This window comes from Fusarium poae, chromosome 3 (assembly GCF_019609905.1).
Source record: "Fusarium poae strain DAOMC 252244 chromosome 3, whole genome shotgun sequence".
NCBI classification, from domain to species: Eukaryota; Fungi; Ascomycota; class Sordariomycetes; order Hypocreales; family Nectriaceae; genus Fusarium; species Fusarium poae.
Window position 1 is genome coordinate 657,333 of NC_058401.1, and position 14,329 is coordinate 671,661.

The 14,329-nt window shown below is 44.1% G+C and overlaps 5 protein-coding genes across 5 annotated transcripts; 2 read left to right on the forward strand and 3 right to left on the reverse strand.

Moving 5' to 3' along the window:
* Positions 1-146: 146 nt before the first annotated feature.
* On the reverse strand, positions 147-4,113 carry FPOAC1_007593 (uncharacterized protein; the record flags this gene model as incomplete). The annotated part of the gene is made up of 7 exons (XM_044852045.1): positions 147-944; positions 999-1,142; positions 1,202-1,735; positions 1,812-1,849; positions 2,326-2,345; positions 2,401-3,846; positions 3,905-4,113. 7 exons carry the CDS (start codon positions 4,111-4,113, stop codon positions 147-149), a joined length of 3,189 nt encoding a protein of 1,062 aa, XP_044704715.1.
* A 990-nt stretch (positions 4,114-5,103) lies between these two features.
* Positions 5,104-8,578, forward strand: FPOAC1_007594 (uncharacterized protein; the record flags this gene model as incomplete). The annotated part of the gene is made up of 10 exons (XM_044852046.1): positions 5,104-5,242; positions 5,308-5,569; positions 5,619-5,778; positions 5,835-6,534; positions 6,585-6,947; positions 6,999-7,083; positions 7,136-7,443; positions 7,499-7,849; positions 7,907-8,032; positions 8,085-8,578. 10 exons carry the CDS (start codon positions 5,104-5,106, stop codon positions 8,576-8,578), a joined length of 2,988 nt encoding a protein of 995 aa, XP_044704716.1.
* Positions 8,579-8,704: 126 nt separating this feature from the next.
* FPOAC1_007595 (uncharacterized protein) lies at positions 8,705-9,130 on the reverse strand (the record flags this gene model as incomplete). The annotated part of the gene is made up of 1 exon (XM_044852047.1): positions 8,705-9,130. The coding sequence occupies one exon, from the start codon at positions 9,128-9,130 to the stop codon at positions 8,705-8,707; it is 426 nt and encodes a 141-aa protein (XP_044704717.1).
* A 1,577-nt stretch (positions 9,131-10,707) lies between these two features.
* Positions 10,708-11,667, reverse strand: FPOAC1_007596 (uncharacterized protein; the record flags this gene model as incomplete). Its single annotated transcript, XM_044852048.1, has 1 exon — positions 10,708-11,667. The coding sequence occupies one exon, from the start codon at positions 11,665-11,667 to the stop codon at positions 10,708-10,710; it is 960 nt and encodes a 319-aa protein (XP_044704718.1).
* A 1,143-nt stretch (positions 11,668-12,810) lies between these two features.
* On the forward strand, positions 12,811-14,145 carry FPOAC1_007597 (uncharacterized protein; the record flags this gene model as incomplete). Its single annotated transcript, XM_044852049.1, has 3 exons — positions 12,811-13,097; positions 13,153-13,328; positions 13,382-14,145. 3 exons carry the CDS (start codon positions 12,811-12,813, stop codon positions 14,143-14,145), a joined length of 1,227 nt encoding a protein of 408 aa, XP_044704719.1.
* Between the last annotated feature and the right edge of the window lie 184 nt (positions 14,146-14,329).

Genomic DNA, 14,329 nt, shown 5'->3' on the forward strand with positions numbered 1-14,329 from the left:
AGTTGGCCTCACTGACATTGCCAGTCTTGTTTTATCGGAATTTGTTTTCCTTGCAAGAACTCAATTGCCCACTGTTGCTGGTAGGTAACGTTAGATCTTGGATTGTCATCCTTTACGAGACCAAATTATTTTATTCAGTCAAATCTCTAATTTGGGTGCCATTCTCCGAGTAAAAAAGTGTCTTCATTCGAGAAGGCAAACTCATTCATATCCTTTTCCAACAAATCAGCCATGGACAGGGCTACTTGCAAACCCATCTGTCTGCCTATTTGACGGATTATCCCAGCCACCCATAGTCTTTGGTCTGTAGAAGATGTCCTCTGAATAGCTGCAAAGAACATGGGCCAGAGGAGTAGAAAACCTCCAGGTGCGGGTTTATTCTGCGCATGCATGGCTTGTCGGTAGTGGGTGGCCATATCATCATGATCCAGGTGTCCTAAATGATATGTAGCGCTGTAGCAAATCCCATCTGCCATGCTCCGCAGTATTTTAAAAGAGGTTGATAAAGATTCCTTCTGTTCCTCGCTACCATGCTTGAGTGTGGCTATGATGATGGACTCGTGGATGAGTAGTCGCGCGTTGCGATAAGAGTTCCATATGCAAGCAATCCAGGGATCATTGTAGATGTCATACTGGAGATCATATCTACTCGAAGGGACTCCATTTGGTCCCATATATCGATAAGATTTGTACTCCCATATAGGTGGCAAGTCCTCTGACCATTGTTCCATCATTCTATCCAACGGCAGGAGACGTTTGGAGATGACCTCAGGGTCAGTGATACCCTGATATTTGAGTTCTGCTCGAGCACTAGCCAGAGATTCGTTAATCTGCGAGAGTTTGTTGATAGGAATGAAGGCTTCTGCTTGGTAAGGTTCAGCCCACCGTGACCACTTTGATATTTCAAAGGGAAAAGGTTCTTGAAGTTGGTGGCATGTGGTGATCTAGCAGGATATAAGTATGTGTATACTTGATCAGAGACGTCCATATCAACGTACCATGTTTCGTCGCATCTGCATGAATAACTTTACACCAGCGGCCGTTCGAAACTGTTCTGGGCCACGCATCTCAATGCATTTAGCCGCCGCGATAATATGTTGGCTAAATGCCTCCATTGAGTTTGTGTCTGGAAATGCAATTGTCTAGACTAGCATTCTTAGTGTCTGCTAACAGTTTTCAATCAGGGTAAGAAGTGGTCTACCTCAAATGTTCCCATTAATAGGACTGCTGCGAGTGTCTGATCTGAAACTCTTGAAACCGGATCTTGAAGAGCGTGTTGCATCTGGACAATGGCAATCTGGTAAAGTCTAAATGACTCAGAGCGCCACTCTACGACATTGCCGGCGTTGGAAAGTGCCGCATATCCAGACGCTGCTACGATTGTACTCAGTAGCCCAAATGGAGACTCCTCGTTTTGGATCAGTATTGGGAGGTATTCATGATTATCTCTGAGAGAAAACGATTTGTTCTCGGTCGAGATGTCAAAAACGTACTGCCGCACAAAGAAAGTCGTGGCCCTATCTCTTTCTGGATAAGACAGAGGTCGCTTCCATGTCTCAGGTTCCCTGGAACTTGTACCCTTCGGTGTCGCAGCAGTAAAGTCATTACTTCCAGCATTTCTTCTTGCTATATCTGCGGTGGTTTGATGGCGGAAACAAGCCCCAGGATTGGATGGGCCTGGACAAGTCCATCCTGCAGTCTTGCATTGCGTGCATGTTGGTGTCAACAGATCGCACTGGGAAGTAGTGAGTCTGACTGTTATCACTCATCGACACGATCAAACTTACTTTAATTTTTCTCTTTTTACATACCGCGCAGCCACGACTTGGCTGTCCTGTATTAACCATATCTGTTAACTAGTAACATGTGTAAGGTAAAGTTGGTTTCTAAACTGGTTCTAAAATGCAACCTTCAGAATGACAGCATTGACGGGCCATTGTTATTCCGTTCCACGCCATTGACTTCTTTCTACAATGACAACAGCACAATATCAAAACATTTCCAGCAATAGTTGTCTCTTGTCAGGGTAAAGAATGAGCGAGGTAAGTCAATAGTGGGAAGGATTCTAATAAATCATCCTTATAGTAGTTAAGGGTAAATCAGCTTCAACGCTAGACTTGCGTACATTGGCGTGATGTTGGAGAATAACACTATTGTTAGGGCATAATTCAACGACTTCATGCGGTATCTGTCAACGTGTATCAGGTGATATGATGTACTAAGTAAGGAGTTGTATTTAGAAGCATGAAATAATATGTACAGTTATCCCAGAATGAACCTAGGTAGGCACGTTTACATGAATAACAAGTTCACGTGCTTAGTTACATCGTCCGAATCCGCGCTGACTAGAAATTGGATCAGTATGAGTGCTTAATGGCAACAATCAATGAGAAGACTTACCATCCAGATCCGCAATGGGATGTAGTGCCGCACCAGCCTTGAGCACTACAGCATTGGCCATTGAAAGGACCACCGGCACACGTGAGACCAGCCTTGCTACCACAAGAGCCATCTGTAGTTGGAATGTCCTTGGTCAGACAGCCACTGGAGGCGCCCTTCTGGCAGCCCTGTCCGCAGTGCGATCCAGTGCTTCCACAGTATCCATTGGAAGAACAGCAGTTTCCAAGACCAGAGCCAGCACAGGTTCTACCATTCCTGGAACCACACTCCGAGTCGGCAGAGATACCGGGGCAGAGACCATAGGCAAGCTGACATCCGGTACGACAAAAGTCATCTCCCTTTCCACAATATCCATGCTGAGAACAGCAGTCGCCATACACGCTACCCTTGCATGTCTTTCCGTTCTTACCACAGCTTCCGTCGGTAGAGATGTTGTCAGTACCAGCTTTGCAAGTACCGAATGCGGTTTGGCAACCTGCTTCACAATGGTTGGTCTTACCACAGTAGCCTTGAGCAGAGCAGCAATCACCGTAAGTGCTTCCCTTGCAAGTCTGGCCATTCTTACCACAGAAGCCATCGGTGGAAATGTTACTTGCTTCAGCATTGCAAGTACCAAACTTGGACTGGCATCCAGCATCGCAGTGAGAAGTCTTGCCGCACCAATCACCGATGGAACAGCAGTCACCGAATGTACTGCCCTTGCAAGTCTTGCCATTGAAGCCTCCACAACGACCATCGGTAGAGATCTTGCTGGAGTCAGCGTTGCAGGTGCCGAACTGAGACTGACAGCCAGCTTCGCAGTGGTCCGTCTTACCGCAGTAGCCCTGAGCAGAACAGCAGTCTCCATAAGTGCTTCCCTTGCAGGTTTTACCATTCTTTCCACAAAAGCCATCGGTAGAAATGTTGGTCTCAGCGTCACAATCTCCGAACTTGGACTGGCAACCAGCAGTGCAGAAACCATCACCCTTGCCACAATAGCCATCAGCAGAACAACAGTCTCCCCACGAACTACCCTTGCAGATCTTGCCATTCTTTCCACAAAAGCCGTCGGTTGAGACATTTTCAGCATTGGTCAGAGTACACTTTCCAAAGCCGTTCTGGCAACCAGCACCGCAGAAGTCTTCCTTGTCACCACACCATCCAGTGCTAGAGCAGCAATCGCCGAAGCCAGACCCAGGGCAGATCTTGCCGTTTGCACCGCACTGGCCGTTGGCAGTGATGTTTGAAGGAGGACCACAGGTACCAAAGCCAGTGAGGCAGTCATTACCGCAGTGGGCGGTAGAGTTGCCACACCAGCCTTGCAGAGAGCAGCAATCTCCAAAGGCACTTCCACCACAGATAAACTTGTTGGTACCACCACAAGAACCGTCTGGAGATACGCTTCCAGGTCCTGGAGGCTTTTCAGGAGCGGGAGCAGCAGCATTGCAGTTTCCAGCAATAGATTGGCTAGTAGACAGTGAATATCAAGTCACATGGTAGCATAGTAGAGAGAGGTACAACTTACCATCCTTCGCCACAGAACTTGCTAGATCGACCGCATTGGCCATCTTTAGAGCAGCAAGCACCCCAGGTAGGGCTGCAGACGAAGCCAGTGTTTCCTCCACAAGTTCCATCCGGAGTGACTTCTCCCGTCTGCCATGGTGACAAAGTGACAGTTGGAGACTGGGCTGCTGCAAGGGCGGGAAAAAGCCAGAAAAGTCCAGAGGCCTTCATGGTGAAAGAATGATGATGAGAAGCCAACAGGATTCTCAGTAGAGGGGATTCCAATCTACTAAATTAAATTACACTATACGATATCTTATATCTTATTTTTGTCTCACTATGTATAACTATTATTTACCTTTATGCATCAAGATTATAGTAGCTTACCCGCAGTAACTAGTTTGCTAGTCTAGAACTAGAAGACGTTTTCTGCCATCCTTGTTCATTGAATTTTTTGTTCGGCATGTCGGCTTATGCTCTAATAGGACAGGTTCGAAAACTAGTCCACGCATAATCCCTGTCTCTCGGAGATATCTCCACTGGCGTAGTATTAGGGGCTGTGCGATCGGACTGTGCGAACAAGCCGAGTTGATGACCGCCTGAGCTTAACACCAATAATTGAATTCGGCGAAATACACCCTGTCTAGAAGGTCACTCTATCCTTCGAGACTTAGCCCCCGATCATGGGCTCATGTTGCAGTAATATGTGGATGAGCGTTTTAACGCAGGAATATCGGCAATATCGGGGTGTCCTCGCTTGAAGAACTCAATCTAGACTAGAACGACAGGCATTCAGATCCCATCGGTTCTTTCCAGGCACCGCCCGAGGTCCAGACCCGTCTTACTACTCAACAATTCGTCGATATAGGACTAAAGTGGGTTATGGTTGGATTTAAGATTAACTCGTATCCAACCTTTTTACTCTCGGTGGCGGTATAGTAGCTATGGGAATTGAAATTCTCTATTATCAAGGCTGAGTTTTCTCCAGCCTTACCGTTTTGAAATGCGTTCTCCGAAGAAGGATTCAGTACTGCAACGTAGCATGTTAGCGAGTCGGTGATTTATGTAAAAATAATTTACAAGGATAGTAAGATCATAGGACGAACTGGTTTCTACTTTGATGGATTTTCATCAAGTCTGTATATAGATACTCATGTCTAGTTTCTCTCTGATATTATCAGAATCTACGGCAAGTACGGTTCGCTTTTATTATCAGTGACTATGGTGTCACGACTCGCTAGTATCGCCTTTTGGGCGGTTGCTCTTTGTTTCTTATGCTTTGCAACATTGACTAACGCCGACAGCACCTTTCAACCTCGTGGCAGTCGTGCTCACATCCACCGTCGAGCCAATGTCATCAGTAAGATATTCTTCCCCAGCTCAACTTCAGGTCTCGCAAGACCACTATTCTAACACAATCCATAGCCAAGGCACCTTCTTGGACCAAGAAGATTACCCAGAGTCCGGGTCACCAGAACCCTGCCAAGGCTCCGCCGAACCCCACTGAAGATCTTGAGCTCTCTAGTGACTCTGCTGTCAGCCTTGACCAGTACTACAAGGATGCTGCTAATGCTACTGAATCTTCTGCTGGAGTCACTCCTAACAAGTCTGGTCTCTCACGCCGTTCTCTTGAGAAGCGCGGTGACGGTCCCCTCTACTGCAAGGACAGAGCTTGTCCTGACGACAGGTAAGTTAACACTCTATTGATCTGTGATGCTATAGCTAACTGTCGATAGCTGCTGTGGTCCGAAGGGAATTTGTGGTTATGGACCTGACTACTGTGGTGACGGATGCACATCTAACTGTGATGCCAAGGCCATGTGTGGAGAGTATAGTGAAGAGGGTGAGATGCCTTGTGGCATGAACCTCTGCTGTTCTGCCACTGGTTGGTGCGGTGTAAGTTTTCCCGTTAATGCATCCATTCTTGACAGCTACCTAACTTGATGTCTTAGACTACCGAAGTGTTTTGTGACAACGCTGATCCCCTACACAAGACGTTGCCATGCCAAGCTGGTTACGGAGGCTGCAACATTGTGTCATCTCCTTCATGCGCAAAGGGAGGTGGTAGCACAAACGGACGAACAATCGGATACTATCAATCTTGGAACGTTCGTGCTCGTAAATGCGACACCAAGACCCCCAAGCAGCTCAACACCAAAGGCTATACTCATCTTTTTTACTCTTTTGCCTTTATCGATCCTGCTTCGTTCAAGGTCACCCCGGCCCACGATGACGATATTGACCAAATGCGTGAGTTTACCGACCTCTCCAAGGACGGCAAGCTGCAAACTTGGATCGCCATCGGTGGCTTTGACATGAGTAACGAGGAAGCTCCTACTCACACCACTTGGAGTGACATGGTCTCTACCAAGGCCAACCGAGCTGCTTTCATCGAGTCTGTTCGCTCTTATATGGATGAGTATGGCTTCCAGGGTGTTGATCTTGATTGGGAGTATCCTGGTGAGCCTAAGCGTGGTGGTCGAAAGCTTGCTGATACGCGCAATTTCTCTATGCTCCTCAAGGAAATGCGAGCTGCTTACGGTAGTAAGTACGGCATCAGCTTGACTTTGGCTCCTGACTACTGGTACCTTCGTTGGTTTGACGCAAAGGCTATGGAGCCTTATGTGGATTTCTTTGGATTCATGGCCTACGGTAAGTTTCACTCATATTTTGTCTTTGTTGTATGCTGACTTACGCAACAGATCTACACGGCTACTGGGATGAGGATGTCAAGACTCTCGGCAAGATCATCCGTGGTCAAGCCGACATTCGTGAGATTGGCAACAATACTATCCCTCTCTGGTTCGGCGGTCTGGACCCCAAGAAGATCAACTTTGGTCTTGCTTTGTATGGACGTGGTTACACTGTTGCAGACAAGAGCTGCAATGATCTCGGATGCTCATTTGCCGGCCCTAGTAAGAAAGGAGAGTGCACTGACTCGGACGGCGTCATGTCACTCGGTGAGATCAAGAGACTGATCAAGGAGGGCACTGTTGAATCTGTTTATAACAAGGAGACGATGATGAAGCAGATTACCTGGGACGATCAGTGGATTGGATACGATGGTATGTTTCCCGGTCAATTTGTCCTCTTGTTACACAACTAACTTCTCTCAGATGAGGAAACCTTTGCTGATAAAAAGGCTTGGGCTGATGGTTACTGCTTCGGAGGTACTATGGTATGGAGCATTGATTTCCAAGAGTAGGCCATGCCCATCTCGATGATCTATTTCCCATAGCTGACACAATCACAGATCCGAAGGCGACAAAGGCAACGACTTCCCCATCAAGAACCCTGGCAGTGGCAACACCGGAGGTCCCAACAAAGGCGTTGACAACGGTAAAAACAAGGCTGATGGTAGCCATAAGGATACCCCCTTCACGGGATTCATCGGTTGCACAGTTGTTCAAAAGGCGCAAATCGCCCAGAGCTGGTGGGACGTTGTCGAATTCGTCAAACTGGCTGCCGCTACTGACTTTAACAAAAACCCGGGCACTCTGGAAGATCGGGTTTTTGGCTCTGATGTGAACACGAGAGAGGGTGCTGCCGACTTTATCCACAGTGAGTTACCTCGTTCCCATCATGTCCTCCACCATCGGCTAACTTTTGCTATTAGTGATCTACGCGAATATCCTGAAGCTTTACACCGACAAGGTCTACGGGAAGATCCACATGAGCTGTATAGACGTGGAACAGACACACAGGAAACAGCAAACCTCGTGTGCCAGTGAGGTCCGCAAAGGTGGAGTTGGTGGATACGCCTTCTCATACAGTCAGAAGATCGAAGACCAATACATCGTCATGTGCTATCCATTCTACCAGCCAGGCCAGCCACTGCTTAAAGACTTGCTTGTGGAGCTGCGAGGCCACAAGTCGTATCAAAAGGACCCGCATCAGATGAATGGCAAAACTAGAATGCTGCTCCATGAGATCACGCATCTGGCTGCTTTTTCTGAGACGGACAAGAGTAAGAGACTCTGATTATTATCCCCTACTGTCAAGCATTTTACTGACCCAAGAACAGTTGTTGTGAAGGACCAAATCCTACGTCCCGAAGCCAACGACCCCGAAAGTGTGTACGGACCGACGTTGGTTCAGAGAATGGGGATGCATAGATTGGCGTCTGTGCGAGCTCGTACACAATTGAATGGTATGTGAAGTTCTAGCCTTTAAAAATATTAATACTGACATTTGCTCTGCAGCGGACTCCTACGCGATGTACGCTGGATGGAAGTACTTCGAGGCTCTGTTCGGAACACCTGATGCTGTCGTGGTACCCAGAGATGAAGACGACGGCGTATCTGATACACTCGTCTGCTCTCCAACCGACACTAATGGCCCAGTCCTGAGCCGAGACAATGTCAAATCCGATATTGACAAGTGGTGTGACTCTTTGGACCAAGGAACAATCAGTCAAGATGATACTCGGGACGAGTATGTCAAGCATTTCGGTAGTCCTGGAAATAAACAAACCGAGCTTGTCTACAGTGCCAACTGGGTTAAGAATGTCAAAGGCGATGGGTGCCCTGATAGAACCAGAGGCACAGAACCGAAGCACTGTAAAAAGGCAATGTACGAGGTGCTGGATTCTTGTGGTAGGAAAGATGGGATGGATGGCGGGTCATCAAGATATGGTGGAAGTGAGCAAGGAGATGAACAGTGTGTGATTTGGCAGATTGAGATCATTGATCTTTGAGTCTAGAATAGGAAGAGTATTTGGACAAAAGGCTTGTAAAAGATTATCAGAATTAAGGGAAGAATAGACCAACGTAGTGATACGTAAATACATCTTCTATCGTCGAAATGACCATAATAGCCACACCTATACACTCAAGGCAATAAACATCCCCAAAGCCAATGTCCCAAGAGCCTTGATACCCAATGGACGAACTATTACTGAAGCCGCACTAGCTTCTCTTGCTGAGTGTATCCACGTTCCCGTCAAGTTCGCACCAGTCTCCCTAAGCCGGTCAAAAAAGTAAAAGCCGAACTTATCAGACCCCGAGGCTTCATAATCATCCATAAAGGCATCTGGCAGTTCGCACCAGAGATAGCATTCGGCGTAGAGGTTGACAGGGTTGGGAGAGCAAATCTCAGACATAGCCCCGTATGAGTCGTTGGTCATGGGGATCCAAGCTGTTGGTACATCATCCGGAAGAAATGGTGGTCGATCGATTGTGCTGGCTGTATCGCATTTTCTGGTTGAAATGTCGGTGAGGTCGAGAAGTGAGCTATTTGTCGAGGACATGATCAAGAGTTTGGGTGTTTTGACGATAAATGCGTTTGATGTTTAGTGAAGTTTATGTAAGCAATAATAGTTTAGCTGTCTGGTAATATAGATTGGGAATATAGAGTGATATACTGAAACCCAGATACTGATCGAGTTGATAAAGATCTGGTTAGTGGGACTTAAATAACCTTATTCTCTACTTAAATTCTATAGAGCGGCGGTACATATAACCCAAATGGGAAGAGGCCGAATGACATCACTTGATAGGCGTAAAACAAGGCTTTAGCTCTTGGCGGCAGCTTCGCCTCTCTAAGATCTACATTGAACACCAATGATAAACCTAATAACTCAAGAGTAGCTGAAAACATCCTTGTGAGGAGGGAACAAGGCTGAAAATGACCCACGTTGAAATGAATGAAGTCTAAGGGTATCATGAAGATTAACCGCTAGATAAGAGAGGAAATTAGGAAGTCACTTTAAACTGTATAGGCTATAGTTCTTGGACTGTTTATTTTTATACCATAAGACTTGAGAGCCTATTTTTACTGCCTATTAGATAAGCCAAGAACGAAAACTAACAATCCTTATCCCAAGCAACCTATAAACAACCCATTATTTCACAGCCCTGCCCTTGCGTATTCCTTCTCCGATGTCTAAGGCAATATTGCATTTCAAATAGCTAGACCTAATTCATTTGATTATTCTTACTATCCTTAATATGCCCTGCTTACTATCTTTAACTTTTATTAAGTGATTTTTAAGGTATAAGTCTTAAAGTATATATATAAAATTAATTTATAAAAAAATATAGTTTTTAAACTTAAATATTAATATAGATTTAATTTAAAAATATATATTATAATTTATAAAATTAAAATTATAATAATTATTATAAAAACTTTTATTCTTTTTAAAAGTTAATTATTAAATATTTTTTTATTAATATTAATATTAATAAAACTATATAATTATATAATTATTATATAAAATAATAAACTTTAAAGTCTTTATTAATTTTAATTATATATTAAATTAAAAAACTATTTATAAAAGCTTAATTTTTATAATTAATTTTATTTTTAAAAAAAAATATTTAATAAAATTATTTAATAATTATAATTACTTTTAATATAATATTTTTATTAATATTTAAAATTAAAATATTATTAATATAATTAATAATTAAATTATTATTTTTATTATTTTTAATTATAATACTTTTAATTATATAATTAATTATTAAATTAATAAATTAAAATTTAAATCTTTACTATATAAAAAAAAAAAACTTTAAAGGCTTTTTATAAAATAAAATATAATAATAATATTAATATATTAAGAAATAAAATATTTTAAATAAAATTACTTTTTAATCTTTAAAATAATTTTTAATAAAAAAAATAAATTATTAATAATTTATAAAGTATTTAATAAAAATAATAATATTAAAAAGTTTATTAAATTAGAATTTATTATATTAAAAATCCTATAAAGTTAAAAGAGGAAAGTTCTAGTAAGAAAGGGAAAAAGCTTATAATTAATGCCGTAGCTTTTAACACGATATTGCTATCTTTAAAATTTTGCTCATCGGACATCTAACTGGTGGTATTGAGGTTTTCCTCTACCTCTTCAGTCTGCTGAGATGTATAACAAGTACAACGGCTGCTGTGAGATATCCAGGCGCTCGCTTCGTGGTTTAGAGACACCATATTTGCGCGAGCCCCGAAGCCAGTCCATTTGGGATACCTTGTCATAGAAACCCATTTCGAGCTGGGTCCGACAATGGGTCCATACCTCCAACCAAAGTCCACAGCCTGACGCCTTTCGAATGTGTACATGGGCTCAGACCCAAACATTCTCTCTACGGTGGTATCACCGGCTGTCGAGGCCACAGGGTCTGGCTGCGGACCAAACGCAGTGTCTTCACGTTGCTCTAAGAACATTATGAACTCCACAGCCACTTCAAGTTTTGTTCTAACGCCGTGCATTCCATTGATAAAAACTCTCTCAACTTTATCGTCAATCGAGTCAAAGGAAATGGGGCCGCTTAGACCATCGTTTTCGCCAGTGAGAAGTACCAATACCGTCATGGTGGAAACTGTGCAAATAGAGCTGCAGATATAATAGCTTTCAGCGGGTATAACAACGATAAGGGCCTTGAATAAGGAACGTATGGTGTAAAACTGTTTCGGGGGGAGATTGAGTAGTCGCGAGTGTATAGCTGAGCGCATGGTCATAGCTACGTCAACAGCGGTGGCTTCGTCGCTTGACTCGGGCTGGTCCTCAACGTCAATGACCTTTGCAATGAATTGCCCTCGTTCAATGTCTGTGCGATAGGGTCGAAACCATTTCTTGTATAGATAGTTGTGAAGAGTAACCGTAAGTAGCCAATAGAGTCCCCGTTTCTGCTTGTCGCCTCTAAGCATATAGATCGGCACAGTCTTGTTAAAGAAATCGAGAGCCTGTTTCCCGTCCAGGCGCGGTATGCCAGCCATACGTAGTGATGTTCTGCCCCAGTAGTGATACAAACTCGTCCTGTGGTCTGATTCGAGCATTCCTCGAAGATGATGTAGAATCCCGTGAGCTTCGAGCTGTAGCCCCCCATCTTTGTACAGGAGATTGTGATCTTGGGCATACGGAGGAACCCAAATTAACGGGTCTCCATACCATGACGAGATTGTGGGCGGACAATGTTTTTGACGTCTTCGTGGCATGTTGGTGTCGCGTGTATGTGAGCGTTTGGTGGTGTTGTGTTGAGGAGATTTGTGTATGAAGCGGAAGGGACCGCCATTTCGTACAAACAATAGATGACGTGTAAATTCAAGTGGCTCGGCGTGATTGAAATTTCAAAGTTTCTTGACAATATGAGTCACTGTAGCCCTTATCATATTTATTGACTCTGACGAGGTTTAACCTTATTAGTTTCATCATACAAATACTATCGTCTCTTTTTCTTGGCTCAAGAACTACGTTCCCACATCGCTTTGCACAGCCACTTGAGTCCAAAGATATTTGTATCATTCGCTGGCCAGTTTGAACGTTACTTAGAATATAGCTGGATGTATGTCCTCTTTGTGGTACAAAAGACTAAAATAATGGTAAGATAATGCCGGGAATGTTTTGTATCTATTTGTCATTGCAATTATATTCTGATAGATCACTTATGGAAATATTATTAGTCTGACTTCCCGCTATTCAACGGGCTAGACAGATCTGGGCTGAATGTCTCGATGATTTTTAGTTAAATTCATTCGAACCTGATTCTTCAGAGATTGTCAAGACCAATGTCGACGATGCATAAATATTCAAGACCATTTAGGGTAAGAAGACGATATCTGTAACGGTACACTCTCTGGGTTCTAAAAATGGGGTGCGGTGGTCGAAATTAAGTGATCAGTGTATCACATCTAAATGGGGATTGGCTAACATTTATTTCTGTCAGCCTTTCTGATACATACTAGACTAATGTGCCAAGGTTTTGCATACGATGTAATTTTATTAAGATGGGTCCTGCACCAATAGAATATAAGCAGGACCTGCAGATCAGGTATGAACTTAATAAGGAAGCTCGTATTGAGCTTGGTCTCATGATTTCAATAGCGTCGTATTGGGGCAGAGAATTGTCTATATATCAAGTATGTTTCCTTGCACGAGATTCACTCCTCGTCACATTGCATAGTTATCTTCAACTATCCATAATGACTGGTTTCACTCTCCGCACTGCTCTTGTGGCAGCCGTCACTTTTGGCTCAGCTTCAGCCGCGACCAAGACGCCTGCTGGGGTCATCGCTATCCCACTAACTCGAGATGAAGGCTTGACCGCATATTTTGCCAAGCTACAGGTTGGCACGCCACTACAGACACAGTATCTCAAGATCGACACGGGCAGTCCACGATATTCTTTTTTGGACCCTCGCAATAAGGTTTGCCAAAGAGATGGAGATCCATGCCGCGAGTATGGCACTTTCAACAATGAAACGTCTTCGTATGTTATTCTAGAAGCATCGGCTTTCAGTTCTAGCCGCTAACAAATTTCGCAGCACATCCCAATACAAGGGTCCATATTTCGCAGACGCTTTGGGCTATGTCGGCCGTGGTGATTATTTGAGCGACACTGTTGTTTTTGGTGGTGTTTCAACCAAGAACATGTACTTTGGCTACACATCCGACTACAGCTTTCCAGACAAACTTATTGGTGACGTTTATACAATTCTCGGTAAGACCCTCCGACAAGAAAAATACCTCACATAGAAGCTGATGGAAAAACAGGCTTGTCGTTGGAATGTGGGAATGACTTTGCTGGTCCTGAATGCACCTGGAGATCATCCTCATACGCACTACCTGAGCTCAAGAACGCCTCTACAATTGACTACATGGCTTCCAGCATCTATCTTGGGCCGGATGACAAGGAGGCTGCCAGCGCCTTGATGCTCCTTGGTGGAGCTTACGACAAAGCGAAGATTGATGGCGATCTCATCACGGTGCCCATGGTTAACCCATTCGATATCCAGCTCACTAGCGGTCAAACCAACTCGGTCAACGTTACTTCTGTCGAGGTGTTTCTCAGCAACGACAATAATCGAACAACAGAGACGTATGGCGAAAAGGGAGTCGGCGTTCCTGTTCTGATGGACACGGGTGTTGCAGGCTGGTACCTCACCGACAAGACCATGGTTCCTCTTTACCGCGCTTTCGGTATCACCGAGGAGCCTCCTTTTGGTCAGAGATATTTTACCGTTGACTGCAAGTATGCTGACCCTGAGCGATCTGATGGTTATGTCTCTGTCGAGTTTGGCGATCATGGAAAGATTGAGGTCCCCTTCCATGGCTTGGTATCAAAGTTTCCAGACAATACCTGTGGAGTCTTTGCTTCTTCTCGTGGCAACACTGTAGCCATCTTTGGCGACCCTTTCTTGCGTAACGTGTATAGCATTTTTGATCAGGAGAACTTATCTCTCTCAATGGGACATGTGAAGCACACGGATGAGGAGGATATTGTTGCTTTGCCTCAAGGAGGCTTCAAGCCAACCTAGTGGGTAGTCGAAAAAATGACCTCCCAAGTCTTAGGTTATAAAACTAAATAGTCTAAGAGCTATTATCTAAGGAGCATAAAGTAGCTCACTAATTTCATCTCTTATGCTCCCAGAGGCTAATGGTTCCAATACCCTGAGGCCAACTTACCCTTAATCACATAAAGTCCCCAGATGGATATATAGA